Raw genomic sequence first — 16,800 nt, 5'->3', positions numbered from 1 at the left:
GACGTAGACGGTGACGGATGGAGACGAGAGATCTCTATAGGCAGGTCTTGGGACACAGCCGGTTTATTGTAAAGGGCGTGGGTATTGGGGCACTGCTCAGAGCTGGTAGACTCAGCTCTGAGCAGGCCCAAGAGAGCAAGAGAGTGAACGGGTGAGAGAGAGAGTGTAAGAGCAAGAGTAAGAGCAAGAGTGGAAGTAAGAGCAGGAGTAAGGAAAGGAATGGAAGAGAATGTCTGAAGTCCTGGTTACAATACAATAAATCATCTTCTGTACTGAATATTCTAATTGTCACTAACCAATCTAATACAAGATACAAATCCTATAGCATTTACATACAGCCTATAAGAGTTCTTATATTACCATAGAGTGTTACATCTTAACTTCTAAAAACTACTCTTTGGACCCCTTCTGCTGAGCTAGTAGGGTCTGCTCTGACCCTTGGACCTGCCTGCAAGCAGAGGGTATTGTTCCATCAAGAGGAGATTACTTCAGTCGGCCATACCATTGTTTTCCAGTTGTTCAGTAACTAAGACTTGGTATTTCAAAAGTGGCTTTCATTTCGATGTTGCCTGTAGTTTTCATATTCCCAAAATCTTTTGTCAGGCAATCATATTTACAAGGTTTTCCTGTTTCATCTTCCCCAACAGATGTAACCACCAGTGAGTTGCCTACTTGAGGACACGTTAAAAACCCAAATATAGTACTTGGAGAATTTGTACTGAAGACAAGAGCGTTTGGCAGAACTCCCCAGATCTGTGGTACCAACTGCAACAGGAGGAGAGAAAGTGCAAATTCATAAATACAACATTTGCAGCTGCAGTGCTGAGGCACTTCCATCACTGCACACACGTGTGAGGTCTGAAAACTCAGACATGTCTCAGAGCACTGGCTGGACCAGCCTGTTTGGCACAGGCTTGACTGAAATGTGGACATTTAATATGTCAGATCTCAACACTTCTGAAAGGATGAACAGTGAAATAAAAGTAGCTAATAAAAACACTGACAGATGCATATCTGGAATCTATTTTAATAGATACATTAAAGGCAGAGAGATGACATCCATTCTCTCCACTCCCTTCTCAGTTCATGCAGGATATATTCAGAACTTGTTTGTGATCTAAGTTGTTTTTTGTGACATCTGATTAAGTGTTAAAACATGTCAGGCCCCAATTAAAGATGACCTAGGGCAGTTTCAGCTTGTGCATCAAACCAATGTGATTTTAACTATAGCAATGGCTATTCTATGATAAATCAATACAGTTCACTACCATATGCAAGGGTTAAAAGTTATTGAGGAAAGCAGTACCAGAAAATACTACGCTGCTGTATTTGTGACATATTAGCATTTTCCACTGTTTTCATGTTTCTCCTTCAGGACTTTACTTCTGGCTTCTCTCCTTTTCTCCTTGTCCCTCAAAGAGAAGATTACAGATATTAAGTGAGATATTGTTAAGTACTTGTAAGGCTAATTATACCAGCTAAAACATTAGAAGATAAATGCTATGCTGTTGCCAGCAAAGCAAGAAATCCATCAGTCAATTCCTCCATTTAATACTTCAATGTTTAGTCACTTGGACTGTGAGTTCTGAACATGCCTGTGTTCCTGCATCATGAGGGCAAGAAAATCCTCTCATTAATCCGGATTGGGAAAGCAGACTGATGCTGAACAGAAAGGGGCAGGAAGAGACAGATGGACATTGGTTGCTTTCTACTCATTGCAGAAAAAATGTAATACATTTTGTGACTATCTATTTTTGGGTACAAATAAAGAACCAGATGTGAATTGTGATAAAAATATCCTATGGTACAAAACTCCTACGTGTCCTGATGCCAGGCAAGGTCTGGTGGGGTCTTTGAGGTAGTTGCATAATTTTTCTGTCTAAGGACTGATAGATATGGAAAGATAGTCTGATAATGGATCACAGTCTTAACTAAAATATGAAATTATGGATACCTGGATAGCACACAGGTCTGTTTGGCTTTCTGACAAGTTTGTTATTTATCTGCACTTTCAACAGCATTTTGTATAACAATGCACAAAATACTCTTTCTGAGGAGCAATTCCAGATGTTCTGGGGTACCAATAAAAGAAATTTAACTTACAGTGGAGTTTTTGTTTATTCTTTGCAGACCTGTCTTTTCTATCCAGTTTCCCTCCTGCCTTACTGGAAAAGGAAGTCAGATCCCTCACCTCCAACAGCACTGGAGTAAACAGTCCCCAAGGCTCTCCCACATCATATGGCATGGATGAGAATATTTTACTAATCAGGACTCTAATGTTCTTAGCTCTTCTTATCCCATGCCTACAGATCTTGCTTAAAAATACAAAACCAAAATACACACACCAAAAAAACCCACAAATTCATCAAAAGCATTTAAACATTTTCCCTGAAATAAAGAGAGCCCATTGCTTAAAGTTGTGTACCAGCCTGGAATATCAGCCTTTTTTGAGAGAAGAAGGAAAAAAAAGAGGAAGAAATCACTTGAAATTTGATTTCTTTTCTAAGGAGGACAGTCTATGAGGGGGAACAAGGTACTGCAGCTGGATGACTGTTCCTCGACTGCCATGAGGAAATTGGCAGTGTCCCACTGGGAAGCAGTGTGTGGTATCTATAACCACAACACAGCACGAGCCAAAATACCAACAGTGCCCTATGGGCAGTTACCTGCTCAAGTGACACATTCCATGTGACTGTCGATTCCTTGCTTCTCTCTGAGTGTCATTTGAGCGAGCCAGGCCTCTCCCACAGCCCCAGGTTCGATGGGCTGGCACACCTCGAGCAATGTCTCACATCTGCTCCAAGGGGGACAGCCAGTGGGACTCTGACAAGGTCCCAGCCTAATATGACAGGGCTGCAATTTGTGTTACTGGAAAATAAAGGAGGGGGTGATGATCCCTAGGCACAGCAGTGAACTGGTAAACTGAATCTGCCTTAATACAGCACGTAATTGCCTCTGGAATATTTGAGCAGATTATACGGAGGCATAAAGGGCTGCTTAAAATTAAGGAAGGTTGCCTTTTTTTTTTCAGTTTTTTTCTTGTGGTTTTTTTGGGTTTTTTTTTGTTTTTTTGGCTAAACAGTATCTTTGGAGCCTCACACTGAGGAGCTGGTTAGCTCTGATGTGTGACAGATTGAGATCACTGGGACTCAAACATTCTGTGCACTGTACAAAACCTGACAACAGCCATAATGCCAGCTTTAACAGGGACGGTTTTCAGACACTGTGGATGGGTAGTTGTTTTCTTCCTTTCGGGGATTTAGAGATACCACAGATGTGGCACTTACCTCAGTACCAGGTCATAGGGATATTTTCTCTCCTGCTGATCCAGAACCAGTAGCCCTTTTCTCTTTTCTAAACACAATTCTGAACATAAATGTCTCAGGCACTGAAATAATAAGCCAACAAAAGTATTTCTTTCCATCTGTTAACTCCTGAAGACTCCTACATCCCATCACAGGAATGAAATGCCTCCTCTCACATACTGCTGGCCAGGGTCACCTGTCACAGGGCTCACAGCACTCAGAGGAGCCAGGCCTACACCAGAGTTGTGACTGTCAGCAGTTGGATGGTTGGATGCACATCCCACAGGATGCATGGCACTGCCCAGCAACCTGGGCAGGCACAAGTGGAGAGGACAGCTGCAGTTCTCACAATAAGCAGATAACAAAATTATTATCATGATATATATTCAACAGCAGATTTATGCACAAATCTGATTTTTTTTCATTCTCAAAGAACTAAAAAGAATGTAGGAGAAATTAAGCTTGGTTTAAACAAACATTACCCACATCTACAAGCAGCAACATTTCTCTAAGAATCAAATCTTTATACCACATTTCTCTCTAGTATATTTTTCCCCAAAATCCTGATCATGCAAAAAGAAAGGGACTGTGACACATTTTTCCAATGAATGCATTCCAGTGAAAGTGATCATGTGCACGTTGTATGCAATACACATCTGCAGAGGGGACAGATGCCTGCTCTGAGGGGTTCTATGGTTTGTTTCACAGAAGTGAAGTGTCCATGTTTCAGTTTCCTCTTAGCACTGGCAGTGTGCAGGATTGTGAATGGATGGCAGATCACACACACGGATTACATACCATGCATACTAGTGCTCTCCGTGCCTTTCTCCCCTTTCCATCTATTCTTCCCACAGAAATTCAGTTTCAACAGTTTTGATGGAGGTGTCCCATAAATCCCAGATTTTGTAGAATGGGCTTTTCCATCAGTGACCTTTACAAGAGTTATATTGGCAGGAGTAAAACTGCTTTTCTACAATACTTGCCATCCAAATGCTCACACCATCTCATGAAGCAAACAGGATTTGCAATCTCACCGTGAAACAAGTACAACATAAAGTCAGTGCTCCACATTTACACCTCCTACACTACTCTTCTAAGAAATAGATAAGTCCTTGACCAAACATAAATGCAATGCCAAAGTTCTTAACATAATTATTAATTTAATAAAATATATAAATAATCAAGCAGTTCAGCTATTTAAAAGCACCTAAACAGCACAGATGGCACAAAACAAAGAGCTCACTCCTGCTCCAATTAAAAGCTAAACTGTGACTCACATAATTGCAAACGGAATCACTCCCAGGTATATTGACAGAAGAAGATCACTTTCAGCTCATATAGATTTTTGAAGGGCTTGGTAGAGCTAAGTCACGTATCTGACCTAAGCAGCTGAACTGGAAATGCTGACTGTCTTCTTGACACGAAAACACTCTCCTGCAGCTTCAGAAGTGCACACAGAATTCAAGTCAGGCAATTTCTAGAAATCAAACAACCTTTTAGTACTTTCACATCTGAGCGAGGCAGAACTTTTAATGTGAAAACACAGATAAATCTTTATAATGCATTTGATCCACTGAAGTATTTTTTGGTTTTAGTGGACATTTGCATGTATTTGCTGGGATTAATAAAACAAATGTCTTCCTATTTAAATGTACGTCTCAATCTCCTGTTCACATGCAGAAAATGAAATGCACCTGGAGAAGCTGGAATCTTACTGTGAGGATTAGAGAAAAAAGTGCCAGGCAGCTTGCAGCAATCATAATTCTTCGCTCATAAAATGCAGAACTAAAGCATGTAGTATTATCTGTAACATCATGTCACACTTGCCAGGGTTAGTTATAGACAAAGGCAGTTCCCAGAGCAGCAGATTGATGGAGGGGGAGAGGGAAAGGAGGGGGTGAGAAACGGCTCTCACTGCCTACTTTGCCAATAACAAAGCCCTGAAAATCAAGTTAGCCCCTGCTGCTGCAGGAATTACAGAATATATGGGACTGTGGTGGGAACTGTTACTCCCAACAGTAGCAACAGCTCACATTCACCTTCCCCAGCAGCAGCCAGGCTCTTCCCCCCAGCTCTCCCTCCCATTCCTATTGCTTCCCTGAGCAAAATTTCAATTCTCCTTTCAGGGCTGAGAAGCCAGATATAATGTTTGCCATAAAGAAATACAAATTATAGTTTGAAGGGCATTTACTACAGTACAGCCCTGAATGAAAAAGCTAAACTTTTCAATCTATGCATTGCCTTTTTTAGTCTAGAAAAAATAAGACTTTTGCAATGGCAAAATGGAAAACTCTGCCATGTGTTCATGGTCTAAAATAATGTTGAATGACATAAAAATGTATGTTCACATGCAGAGGATTTTTAATATATTTTTTCCCCCATTGTTTAAAATACTGAGGTGTGGCATGACAAGCTAATATTAGACCTGTAAGTCATATGCTGATAAAACACAGGAAAGTATCTATGGTTTATAATTATGAGAAATTCCTTATTCTAGGCCTTGTGGAAAAAACTGGATTGACAATCCCAGTAGTGTGTAGGCTCAGTGAACAGTTCTCCCTTAGTATTCCCAGGCATACACTTCAACCCCACCTGAAGTGAAAGGACTGTCTCTTGATGAACATAAGCAAGTTTCCATGGTGCATTTTGTCACATGAAATACTAATACTATTGCCAATGCCCTCAGTGTCAACAGTTCTGTGTTGAATACAAACAGCCATGGGGAAACTACGTTTTGTAGAGGTGCTTAAATTTTAAGACCCTGTTATCACTTCTTGTCTGAGCAGGATTTAAACCAGCAGCCCCAAGACAAAGTTATTTTATTGCAACAGCAGTAACTTTTAGTGCAGTTTCTACTACACCACACAGAAGGATAGCCCCTCTCCAGGGAATGTGCATCTGAAGTAGAAGAAAACCCAAGAAATGGACACAACAGTGTGACCAAATTAGCCTGTGTAAAAAGCACTGGGTATCAGACAGCAGCCTCCAAATAACATTCCCCTGCTACCTGTCCCCCCTATAATTCAAGTTCCTCCCTAACACAAGATCCTATATTTCAGTGATTTTTCTCATGAGACAGATAAGCCATTTCCAGTTTTTAAATTTGGACTATTTGGAGGGATACTGTGTTACTTGTTAGTGATGAAGCTATGGAAAGTAGATAGTTCTCATCATGATAGCAGATGAAGGTCTTGCTTGTAAGAATTTAACCACTGTGCACCCAGAAATCTCAGAGCCTCTTGATTCTACTGTTCATGCTGAGCTGACACTCTTTTATCTTTAGCATCTTTGTTGTAAGCTCCAGGACACTGAAAATCAAAGCAAAGAAAAATATTAAGTCCTTTGACATGCCTTGCTTTGCAATCTTAAAGACTTAAGCATTTAGTTTGCCTAATTGGAATCTAAACTTTAAGCCCACCAGTGCTCTTCTTAAATGTTAGCCTGCCAAAATGTTAAAACCCAATGAAAGTTAATGGCAGTACTATACTAAATAGCATTTATCAAAGTGTTTGTGGAATAAAATCTTATATATAGCCTGGAATAGGCAAAACACAGAGAAAAACCAAGAATATGCTCCAAATAACAATGCAGTAATTGATTGGTGTTACATGGGGTTTTAAATATACCTTTGTTATGTTTGGCTTTACAATAAAGATAAGATAAAGTGTTTTCCCCTTGATTAGATTCAGAGATAGTCTAACCAAGGTAGAAGACACCTTTGTAATACAGAAAAATTATTCAAGAATAGTTAACTTTGTATTCAAAGCAGGAAGAGGGTCCCATAGTCCTCCTTCTCTGTTACAGGTGATCTGCACTTCTGTTATAAAGTTACCTCCAACTGAAAATGTAACTTACCTCAAGCTTAACACCTGTGGGTTCAGAAAGGCAGGTGCAGTGTAAACACAGCACACAGCCAGATGCCAAAGCCACTCAAACAAGGAGCACCTGGAAAGCAGAAGGCTTTATTGTCTTAGTGTCACGCTAAAGTTCAGCTCTAGAAGTCTTACCTACACCGCCCCAAAGTGGTGCAGCAAATTCCAACGGTTGAATCCTAACTGCATTCAGCTCACAAGAGATGTCACTTCCAGTTTAACATACACAGCTCCAAAGAGAAGCATTTCACAGGGAACAATGGACAAGAAGCCCAAGAACTCAGGTGATCTTTTCCCAGAAAACTCCTCCCTTTGGCAGACCTCCAGAAGGAACAGGTCACACCTGAGAGGGAGCTGGGCTAAGAGCATTTCCCAGGTGCTTCTGGGAAGGTCTGCTCTAATTTCAGCAAGGGCATCATAGCAATTTAGTTCCCCTTACCCCTATCTCAGCACTTCAGCTTCCCTCTCTCTCCTTCAACAGCTTATGTCTTGCTGGTGTCACTAGAAGCAACAGTATTTGCAGTCTGATAGGGATAAGTTCTCAACATTGTCTTGACCATGTGCAAACTCTCCCACTGTAATACATCCTTAGACATTGCCAGTGTGACTTGCCCAGTGTAAACTGCAACATGCAGAAGTAAAAGGTTAAACCACTGAAGTATAGGTACTAACAGGCCTTAATTCCAAATAGGATGGGAATGGCAGGACAAACCATTCAACGGTCCTACAGTCTGGATAAAGATGCTAATCCACCCCAGTGCTACCTCCTTTCCCACTTGCAGCTCTGCAAACAACATTGTGCTGCACATAAAGGTTGTGACCTGAAGGTCCAGAGATGGAGACCCCTACCTTAAATTTCGGCAAAGAATATGGGAAGGAAGGAGAGGGAAAAGCTCACTGTTTCAGACTACATTTTACACAAGCTAGTGCTTAGCACAGTGTAATGCTACTGGACAGCTGCTAATGCCATCTGACAGTCTTCCTCCATTACCTCTTGCTGTGGGTGAATCCAACATCCTCCTGGCTGTTTGTCTTGGTCAGGCATGTGATTTGAAGCATGACTTTAAGAGTTGGTTAGTAAATTCACTGCAACCCACCCTCAGAATAGAGGCCTGATCCTGGTGCATGCTGTGAGACCTCACACCCCACTGGTGTGTGCCCTTCCCCTAAGCAGGAGCGGGGAGGGCTCCACTCACCGCTGGCAGCCGGGGTTTGTCCCTCCTGGGGAGATGCTGCACTGCTGCTCTGTGTCCCTGGGCTGCCGGTTCTGGCTCCATCCAGTGCCAGCCCCAGGCTCTGGAGCTGGGATGCATCCAGATGCTGCCGCTGCGATCCCGTCACCATGGCGGCGTTCTCGGGGCCCAGGTTTGCTATTTGTTCTGGGGACAATGCCTGGGAGGAACAAAAGACAGAAAAATTCGTTTAGGCTGTCAATTATAGAAGGCAGGTAAGGAATCAGAAGTCAGCACTGCCTTGCATTTGGAATGAGGGACAGCAGCCTGCAACATTGTGTTGCTATAAAAGAGCTCAATAGAGCTTTAAAAAATCCTCTGTATTCATTTACTTCCCTGACCACTCATCTCTCTGTCACCTTTCTCTTTGATGCTGGGAGCTGACAGCTTGAGAAGCTTTCTATGCCAGCACTGTATTGGACACTTCTTCAGTATATTGTTGGAGTTTAATTTTCCAGCCATTTATTTTCTGATTTGTTCAAAGACTGATGGCATTGTGCATCCTCTTGTGTTTTCATTTATTTTCTCTTACATCTGCTCCCAAGCAACCTCCCTTGAACTTACATTTGACCTTTCATTATAGTTAGCAGTAGAGCAATGAGATGAAAAGACCCCATGCTTTAATCTCATTCTTCAATTTTTCTCTTTTAGATTGAAAATCTTCCCAGTTTGTTCATATTAAATTTAAAAATTAAACATGGCAGTCATAGTCTTACAGTAATTATCTTATATCACAAAGCAATTAACCAGTTTGTAAAGCCTGCATTATTGGGCAGGCTGGATTGCTTTAGTTCTAGTTAAGATTCTGCAGTCACAAGCATTTTAACCCTCCTACACAACAAGCTTTTTTTCTTGCAACAATTCTGCAACCAGGTTCTACTTTGGAAAGACAAAATCACCCTTGCAAGTAGATCAGATGATGGAGCAAACCCTTGCCCATTTTTCATTGTCTGCCAAATGGTGTGCTGGTTTAAACCGAGCAAACTCATGGAAATGCCTACAGGTCCAGACATTTTGAATTGAGCATCTTCTTAACTCACTTGAAGTCCATAATACAATGTAATTTTTCATAAATCAAAATCTGAATAATTTATACAGTTGCAAAATGAGGCCATAAAAAACCTGTGTAAAACCAAAACCTGCTTTGAATCTTTCAAATACAGAAAACTCTTCCAAAGTGGTACCCTGCTTTTTGTTAATTACTTTTTGTAGTCTCATTATTACTCTAACTAACAAAAATGTTGTTTGATAGAAATTCTACAAGATTATATAGAGCTGTTTTGCAAAGAAATATTTTCAGTAAGGACATTTTAGGTTTATCTGAACTGTCAGTGGTACTGTGCACAAACAGTTAGTGCTCAAGGAGATTTTCTCTTTTATGGGAGCTGACACAGTTAACTCTCTGTTTAGCTCATCTGTCCATAAGTACATTGCTTGCCTGAGCATCTGAAAGAGACCAGCCCAGGCAGAGTATTAATCTTGTCACTAAGTCAAAGAAAGTCCGGGGCAATGATCTCAGGATCCCTGTTCTAATTTCTGGTCCACATTCAGTACTGCTGTAATTAGATGTAATTCCTTTCTGATCTGTATCTGCCTGTACAATCTGTTTTTCAGAGCTAACTCAGGAGAATGGTGCCAGATTTTAGGTTAATAAAACAGCTCTTACACAGCAGAGAAATCTGTAGCTATTACAGCATCCTTGCAAATGTTAATAAACAGAGAAGACAACTCAAATCTGAATAAAATGTTGGAAGATACAGAGCCCATTCCCTGTTTTGTGATACTTGCTTTTTCTTTGGGATGCATTCTGAAGGATGAATAAAGCTTGTCTAGCATATTTCATGGGCATCACAAATACAGTGATACAGCTGAAAGTTAATGTTTCAGATCCTTGATGGTCTCTCACTTAACAGACCATAGAAAATCTTTTGCCAAAACCCAAAATCTATAAAGCAGTGCTGCAGTTTATTTCTACTAGAGTAGAAATTTAGTAACTTCTTCAGTAATCAGGCTCTTACTTGGAAAATTTCAGGAGGTATATGTCTTACTGCTGATGGCTGGAAATATGGCATCAAGCTTTTATCAAAAGCTTTTAATTCATCCTCATTCAAACCACCTAAAAAAAAAATCAAACAAAACTCTGTTAATGTTCTTTTTATTAGATTTCTTTTTAAGGTAATATAAACTTTAAGCATTTATAAAAAATATATAATCAATGGTTTATTCCAGGGCATTATAGAGAGATGATGGTTCTTTTTATGTTCTGTTTCTTTCATTATATTCCAGCATTACAAATAATCTGACCTTAACCATTGACATGTAATGTACTTTACCCGAGTTATTTTATCTTGGAAAAGAGAATCACAAGAACCTACAAAATCATAAGCAGTGTTACTAGGGAATGCTTGTTCACAGTCTCTTCTGATCCGAGGTTAGGGAGCATAATCATGCAATGGGAGTGACTTCTTCACCCCTTAGGTGGTTACGGTGGGGAATCATTGCCACAGGCATCGGGGATGCTAAAATATGTGAGAGTTCAATGTGCAGTTAAATGATAACAGGGAAGCAAATCCAGGAACAAAACACGGGGTGACCTCTGGCTCAGGAAATCTCCGAGGCTGCAAGAGCACTCTGGAGAAGTATCCCTCCAGGCTAATCCTGCCCTTGTGCTCTTCCCTGGGCAGCCCATTCTTTCCAGGCAGGATGCTCGGGCAGCCAGAGCACAGCTCCTCCCAGTACAGCCTGGCTCACAAAGAGTGACTGGCTCTGGAATCCTGTTTGGTTTTGCCCTCCTTGATTTACCCTTTCCGACTTACAGGACCCAAGTAACTTCAGGCTGTGCTTCCCAAGGTCAGTTTGACCATATTTACAGAACCTTACAGAGAATACCACTTCTCCTTAGTGCTTCTGAAATTGCTGAATGTCTGTGCCTGCAGGTGACTCCCCTCTGGAAGAAATGTCTTTTGCCAGTCTAGAAATCCCCAGCTCCGTGAACCTGTCTCTTAATAGCAATGCTTCACAACCATCACCATCTGGAGTAGTAGTTTTGTTACCTGCTATAGTACCAATTTCCTGTAAAATAGAGCCATTCCAGCTGGTAGCAGCACCAAACACGGACTCTGTCATCTTCTTAAACTGCCTCAGAACAGGGGTGCTACAAAACAACAGGCCAATTCTTGCAACTGCAGCACTGCAAAAGGCAACAAGGTCAACATTAGATGCTGCAATTACATGCAGTATAAATAGGCCTGGAATATACTTAGCCTGCTTTAAGAAGATTGTAAAACCTGTTTTCAATTTAAAATACACGTACATAAATTGCATACAAACATTTAAGGTTTTGAGCAAAACCCTGGATTTCTTGATGCAATACTTAAACGGTGGGATATAAATGGCAGAGGAATACTATAAAACAACATGTTTTAAACTACTGTATGCTTTCCATAACAGTGACTGCTTTTCTAAAGGCATTTAAAATGCAAAAAGCTGTCCTTTAGGCTCTGAAAATCTAAACAGAACAAAAAAGGCATAATAAATTTTATCAACAGAGTTACTAATAAATATTTCATTAGGTATAAAATGCAGTACCTGAATTCAGCAGTCTTTATGGATTTGATTTCTGTGGAATTCAAAGCACAGAGGATTGCTCCTAGTCCAACTAAATCAAAACTTTTTAGTGTGCCGATGGTCTGGCCAGAGTCTTCTAGAAAACCTTGCAGAATAGCTCTTTCCTACAAAACCAGTAAGATAGCATACATGAAGAGGGTAAATATAATTTTGTTACTAGATGGTTAAAACCTTACCAGAAGCTATGGAGCATAAATATATATCCTGAGTGTCCCCAATGGATGGCCATGGCCTTCAGGAGGAGCACTGTCACCACCTATATGTGACACTAAACAGGGCACTGTTACCCAACCACTTGCTAAGTGCAACTGGTGTGAAAACACTGAGTATTTCTTCTGCCAGGTCACAAGGAAAGCCTTCACCAGAAGAAAAGGTGCTGGATTGCCTCACAGAATCAGTTAAAATCCTACAAGAAAATATAAAATACCTAAGAGGATCAGTATGTAATTTTTATTGTTTTTAATACTCAGGATGACTTGTCTTATTTAAGTGCCATATATCTATCAGTGGTGACTGTGTCTAGGATTAATTTTCAGATATGAATGGGATATTGGTACCAAAGTGCCTTTCCAAGCCAAAGTACTTTAGGATGGTGCTCATTCTAAACTAAGCCTTTAAAAACTGAGCCCAGCTCAAGCCTGCCACCAAGGCATCCTCCAAAGCCAGTGAAAGAAACAAGCATCTTCCAAGATTTCTTAATCTATCCACAAAGCTGAGCCTCAAATAACTAGCTTAACTAGCTGCCTAACTTTTAGACAACTGAAGTTCAGCAGGATGAATCTCTTTTAAATAGCTACTCTTACTGACAGTAGGAAACCTCAAAAGCAAACTGGTTTTGTATAAAGTCCTCCCAAGGGCTTCCTTCTTATGGTGCCCTTCAGAACATGAATCTATTAAACAGATTTGTGATATTCTGCCAGAACTGCCACCATGCCAGCATCTGTGGAGCCACAGAGCCCTGATGGTGTGGGCCACAAAGTCAGAAACATGCTGCCAATTGCATGTATAAATAAACGGTTTTAACTCTTATGATGAAAGTCCCATTGACATAATTAGACGTTATCCAAGGAAAGGAACATGAGAGGAGTATATCTGCCAAAAAAGAGCTTCTAGGGCAATGCTGGGGTTGGGACACACTACTTATTCTGTGATTGTCCTTAGGCAGGACTAGTACTCCTAGCAGTAGTGTCTGTTCCAGGGCCAGTGTGAGAGGAGCTGCTGACCTCTTTCCACTGCTTGGTGGGCAAGTGCTAAAGAACACACTCAGCCCCACCCCAATTAACAGTGATTGATGTTGTCTTGGCCACTTCCCCAGGGAAGCCCCCAGCCAGGCAGACACCAGTGCTGACCTACCTGGCCACTTTCACTGGGGTCACAGCTGCAGAAAAGCAGCAGGGAGTAGTGTGGTGTTTCCTAGGCAATTCCAGGACTTCAGTCTCAAAGGGCGTGAATCCAGAGCCTTTCACCAGGACTGCATTCACTCACTCACTCACTCACTCACCTGGGTAAGAGTCCACTCTGTTTGCTGACTCAGAACAGAAACGGTGTCGATGGAGTGCAGATCCAGCTCTGTGATTTCCTGCTCAGTGAGTGCCAGAGCAATGCGGCCCAGGGAGATGATTTGGTAACTCCTCCAGTCTGGCAGCGACCCCCAAACCTTTAGAGGAGAGCATTAATAACTGTTAGATAATTATGATTCTTCCTCAATATACACACCATTCCCAAACCCCTTGGTTTAAAAGTCCTAAAACCTGAATATTCCTCTTTGCACACAAAAGGCAGAGCTAAGGTATGGTGAAGGTTTTTGAGGTTCTACACCAACAATGGTCAGTTCATCTAAAAATGCTGCAATTTTTACAGCTTGGACTTGTTGATGAGTCAGAACAGAAACTGCTGGAAGTGTGGCTGTAGGAGCAAAACCACTAAGAACAATAAAAATGGGAATCTGTGCCTAGATCCACACTGTTATACTGCCAAGAAAGCAGCACCTGGACTACCCAGGCCTCTACCCAGCTGCAATCGCTCCAGGGGACTGACTTCTAAGTTGCTTTTGTGGCCAGTCACCCTGGCTCAGTCACTGACAAGGAAAGACAAAGTAGAGAATTGAGTAATACCAACAAAGAGCTGGTTCCTAAAGTTCCTATTCCTAGTTTGTGTTCATATAATGTTAAAATAAAAAATAATTTAAATGTGTTTGTACAGATAGAATTAAATCTGTAAAGCTTTGTAAAAAAAACCCCAAAAATAAGCAGGGGCTCTTCTAAACCAGTACCAATGTATTTAAACTGACAACTTCCCCTGCTTTTGACTTTATGTGTGATAAAGTTACAGTGATTGAAAAGCTGTCACCAAGCAGCCCAAAGGAAATTTTGATATCAGGAAAAGTTCTGCCTGAATAAAGAATAACAGAAGTCCATCAAGAGCTGAATTTTCAGCGGCCAGGACCGTCAATTACATTTAGTTGACAATGATAGAAGACGATAGACAGTGGTCAGTATCTCCCTGGATGTGGCCAATTGCCTTTCCAGAAAAAGACACTGGATTTTGGCTGGAAGAAGTGACTTGAACAAGACAGGCATCCATTTTAAAAAAGGCTCATTTTAAAGCTCTCATGAATTTCAGCTACTCTGCTTTGTGTCAGTGAATACATGACAGGTTTCTAGTATAACATTGTGCTGCTAACTCCACTTAGAAAATTACAACTAAAAGCCCACGGCCAGGTGTCTGAGTCAGAAAAATATTTACTCCATTTTCAGGATAGCTACAATTTAAGCTTTGTTCAAAAAGTTAGAAAGGACAAAGCTAGTGGGGACTTGCTGAAGAGCATCTCTGTAGTTGCCTACTAAATAGTGTCTGCACCATCAGATAGACATGAAGCTGTACAACCTCCAGAAAATAAAGAAGTAGGGCTCAGGACTCTGGACCTCTGGAATTAAATACTCCTTACACAGAGCTGCAGGCTCTCTGCTGCTCATACCAATGTGCATATTCAGCGCAGAGCAGCCTCAGAGCTGCCAGGCTGCTTTTCCCAGCTATGACCCTCGGGTTAAGGATTTGTTTAAGAGATGCATTGCTGGACTTGTACCTCCCAACTGAGTTTCCACCAGATCTTTTATGTTGGTTTTACAATGTCATAAAGGGTCTAAGTCTGGGAAACTTCAATCTTTTCCAAAGAAAATAGATAGTAAAAAGCATTAGCCCAATTTTAAAGCTTTTAATTCTCTAGCTTAACAGATACATTAAACACATGCAGGCAAAAATACGTCTGTTTCCTGATCTAGGCCATAAACTACAGAATTTGAAGTACTTCATAAATAGTATTATCTGACAGTGCTGGCTGAAATCTCAGGCAGAATGATATAAATAACACAACACATGAAACTGAAACACTCCTTTGTCCTCATTCACCTAGAGACTACAGATCCATACAGCTGTCACTGCTGCAGAGCTGGGAGACCTTCCACTTACACGTGAGCTAAGCTTCTTACTTTCATTAAGACACAATCTGATAACCAGACCTTTTGAATTAGTTTGGAACAATGAGTAGTACAGGCTTAATAAAACCTTTAATCAAAGATGTTAATAACGTAACAGCATCTTATGCATATAGTTTCAAAAAGCTTTGCATGTCCTGTTTCATTTCTCGTGCTTTATGTTCAGTGTAGCACCACCTTGCATTTTGCAAATTAATATACAGGAAGTCTGTCTTTGTCTAGCAGAAATCTGTACAAACACTCACACAGAGAATAAACATACTGCCATTCAGTGCACTACAGATCTGTGTGTCTTTGAATATAGCCAAAAAAGTGAGTGTATCAACCTTGCTGGCAATTTCCCTACAACTGATACCACTCTGTAAGCACACCAGTATGTTGTTGCACTGCTGTAAAGAATATTAGTTCCCACTATCCCAGGGGAGCACTGTTTTTATCTTCTTCTAGAATTACATTTTTTCCCCTTTTCCTACCCACCTGTGTCCATGCTGACAGAGGGAAGCTGTCTTGGGAAGAATACATTTGCTGCAGTTGTCCTCCTGCAACAAGGCAGCAGAGACACAACTGCAGAGAGTCGCCATCTGCTTGCAGAAATCTGGGCAGTGCCACTGCTCTTCAAGCACCTGCAGTTCCACTGTTTTAAAAGCTGAGCTTCACTGCTAAAAAATGCACAATTGGCCTTATTTACCCCAAATCCATGGTCAGCTCCACTACTGGCTGCAGCTGCTGGTTAAACAGATGCTGCCCAGGCCCATGTTGTTCCCTGCTCCCACTTTCCTCCAGAGGTCACAGCCCTCAGGTCTCCAAGCCTCTTGCACTCTCTACTACTTACAGCCAAGTGCAACTTGTAAATGCTTCCCAACCTCATTCTGTCAGAATGATCTGATGGGACCTAAAAAAGACCTTTAAATGTTGGATCATTTTGACAGAAAGGGATTACAGAGTAGGCATGCAGAGATGGGAGCAGAGAGCAGGTAACCTCCAGCAGAAGCTGCTGACAGGAAGCTGAAGCCAGGCTGGGGCCAGTAACCTCTTCACCTTTGGGTTTTCTGCAACCAAAACAATTTGTCTTACTGCACCCTAAGGCTTTTCCTTGCTGAACCAAAACTATGTTTGGGAATTTGCCTATTCCCTGGCAGTGCAGGCAACCACAAAGCAGCAAGAGGAGGTCACCCCTAGGGAGAAGTGCAGTGGCAACAACAGGGATGGAGTGAGGTCTGACTTCTCTGCCAGCCCACAATGGCCCAGGCAGGGCCACTCAGAGCCCAGA

General features: G+C 41.4%; 1 protein-coding gene across 3 annotated transcripts in view; it reads right to left on the bottom strand.

The window, feature by feature from the left end:
- Positions 1-1,011: 1,011 nt before the first annotated feature.
- OTOA (otoancorin) overlaps positions 1,012-16,800 on the bottom strand; it is a 41,409-nt gene continuing 25,620 nt past the window's right edge. For 2 of the 3 annotated variants that reach the window (XM_048321254.1, XM_048321255.1), the window contains exons 23-29: positions 13,538-13,693; positions 11,998-12,140; positions 11,463-11,599; positions 10,428-10,525; positions 8,374-8,569; positions 7,617-7,799; positions 7,170-7,250 (exon numbers count right to left, since the gene is read on the bottom strand). In XM_048321254.1, coding sequence (XP_048177211.1) covers positions 7,660-7,799; positions 8,374-8,569; positions 10,428-10,525; positions 11,463-11,599; positions 11,998-12,140; positions 13,538-13,693 — 870 coding nt within the window. In that variant the 3' untranslated portion in view covers positions 7,170-7,250; positions 7,617-7,659. Of the gene's footprint in view, positions 6,614-7,160; positions 7,251-7,616; positions 7,800-8,373; positions 8,570-10,427; positions 10,526-11,462; positions 11,600-11,997; positions 12,141-13,537; positions 13,694-16,800 lie in introns of those variants that run through there. The other variant, XM_048321256.1, reaches the window with a different exon arrangement.

The sequence above is a fragment of the Corvus hawaiiensis genome, chromosome 16 (genome assembly GCF_020740725.1).
Source record: "Corvus hawaiiensis isolate bCorHaw1 chromosome 16, bCorHaw1.pri.cur, whole genome shotgun sequence".
NCBI lineage: Eukaryota > Metazoa > Chordata > Aves > Passeriformes > Corvidae > Corvus > Corvus hawaiiensis.
Note: the sequence above shows the minus strand (reverse complement) of the source record. Positions and strands in the feature narration are given on the sequence as shown.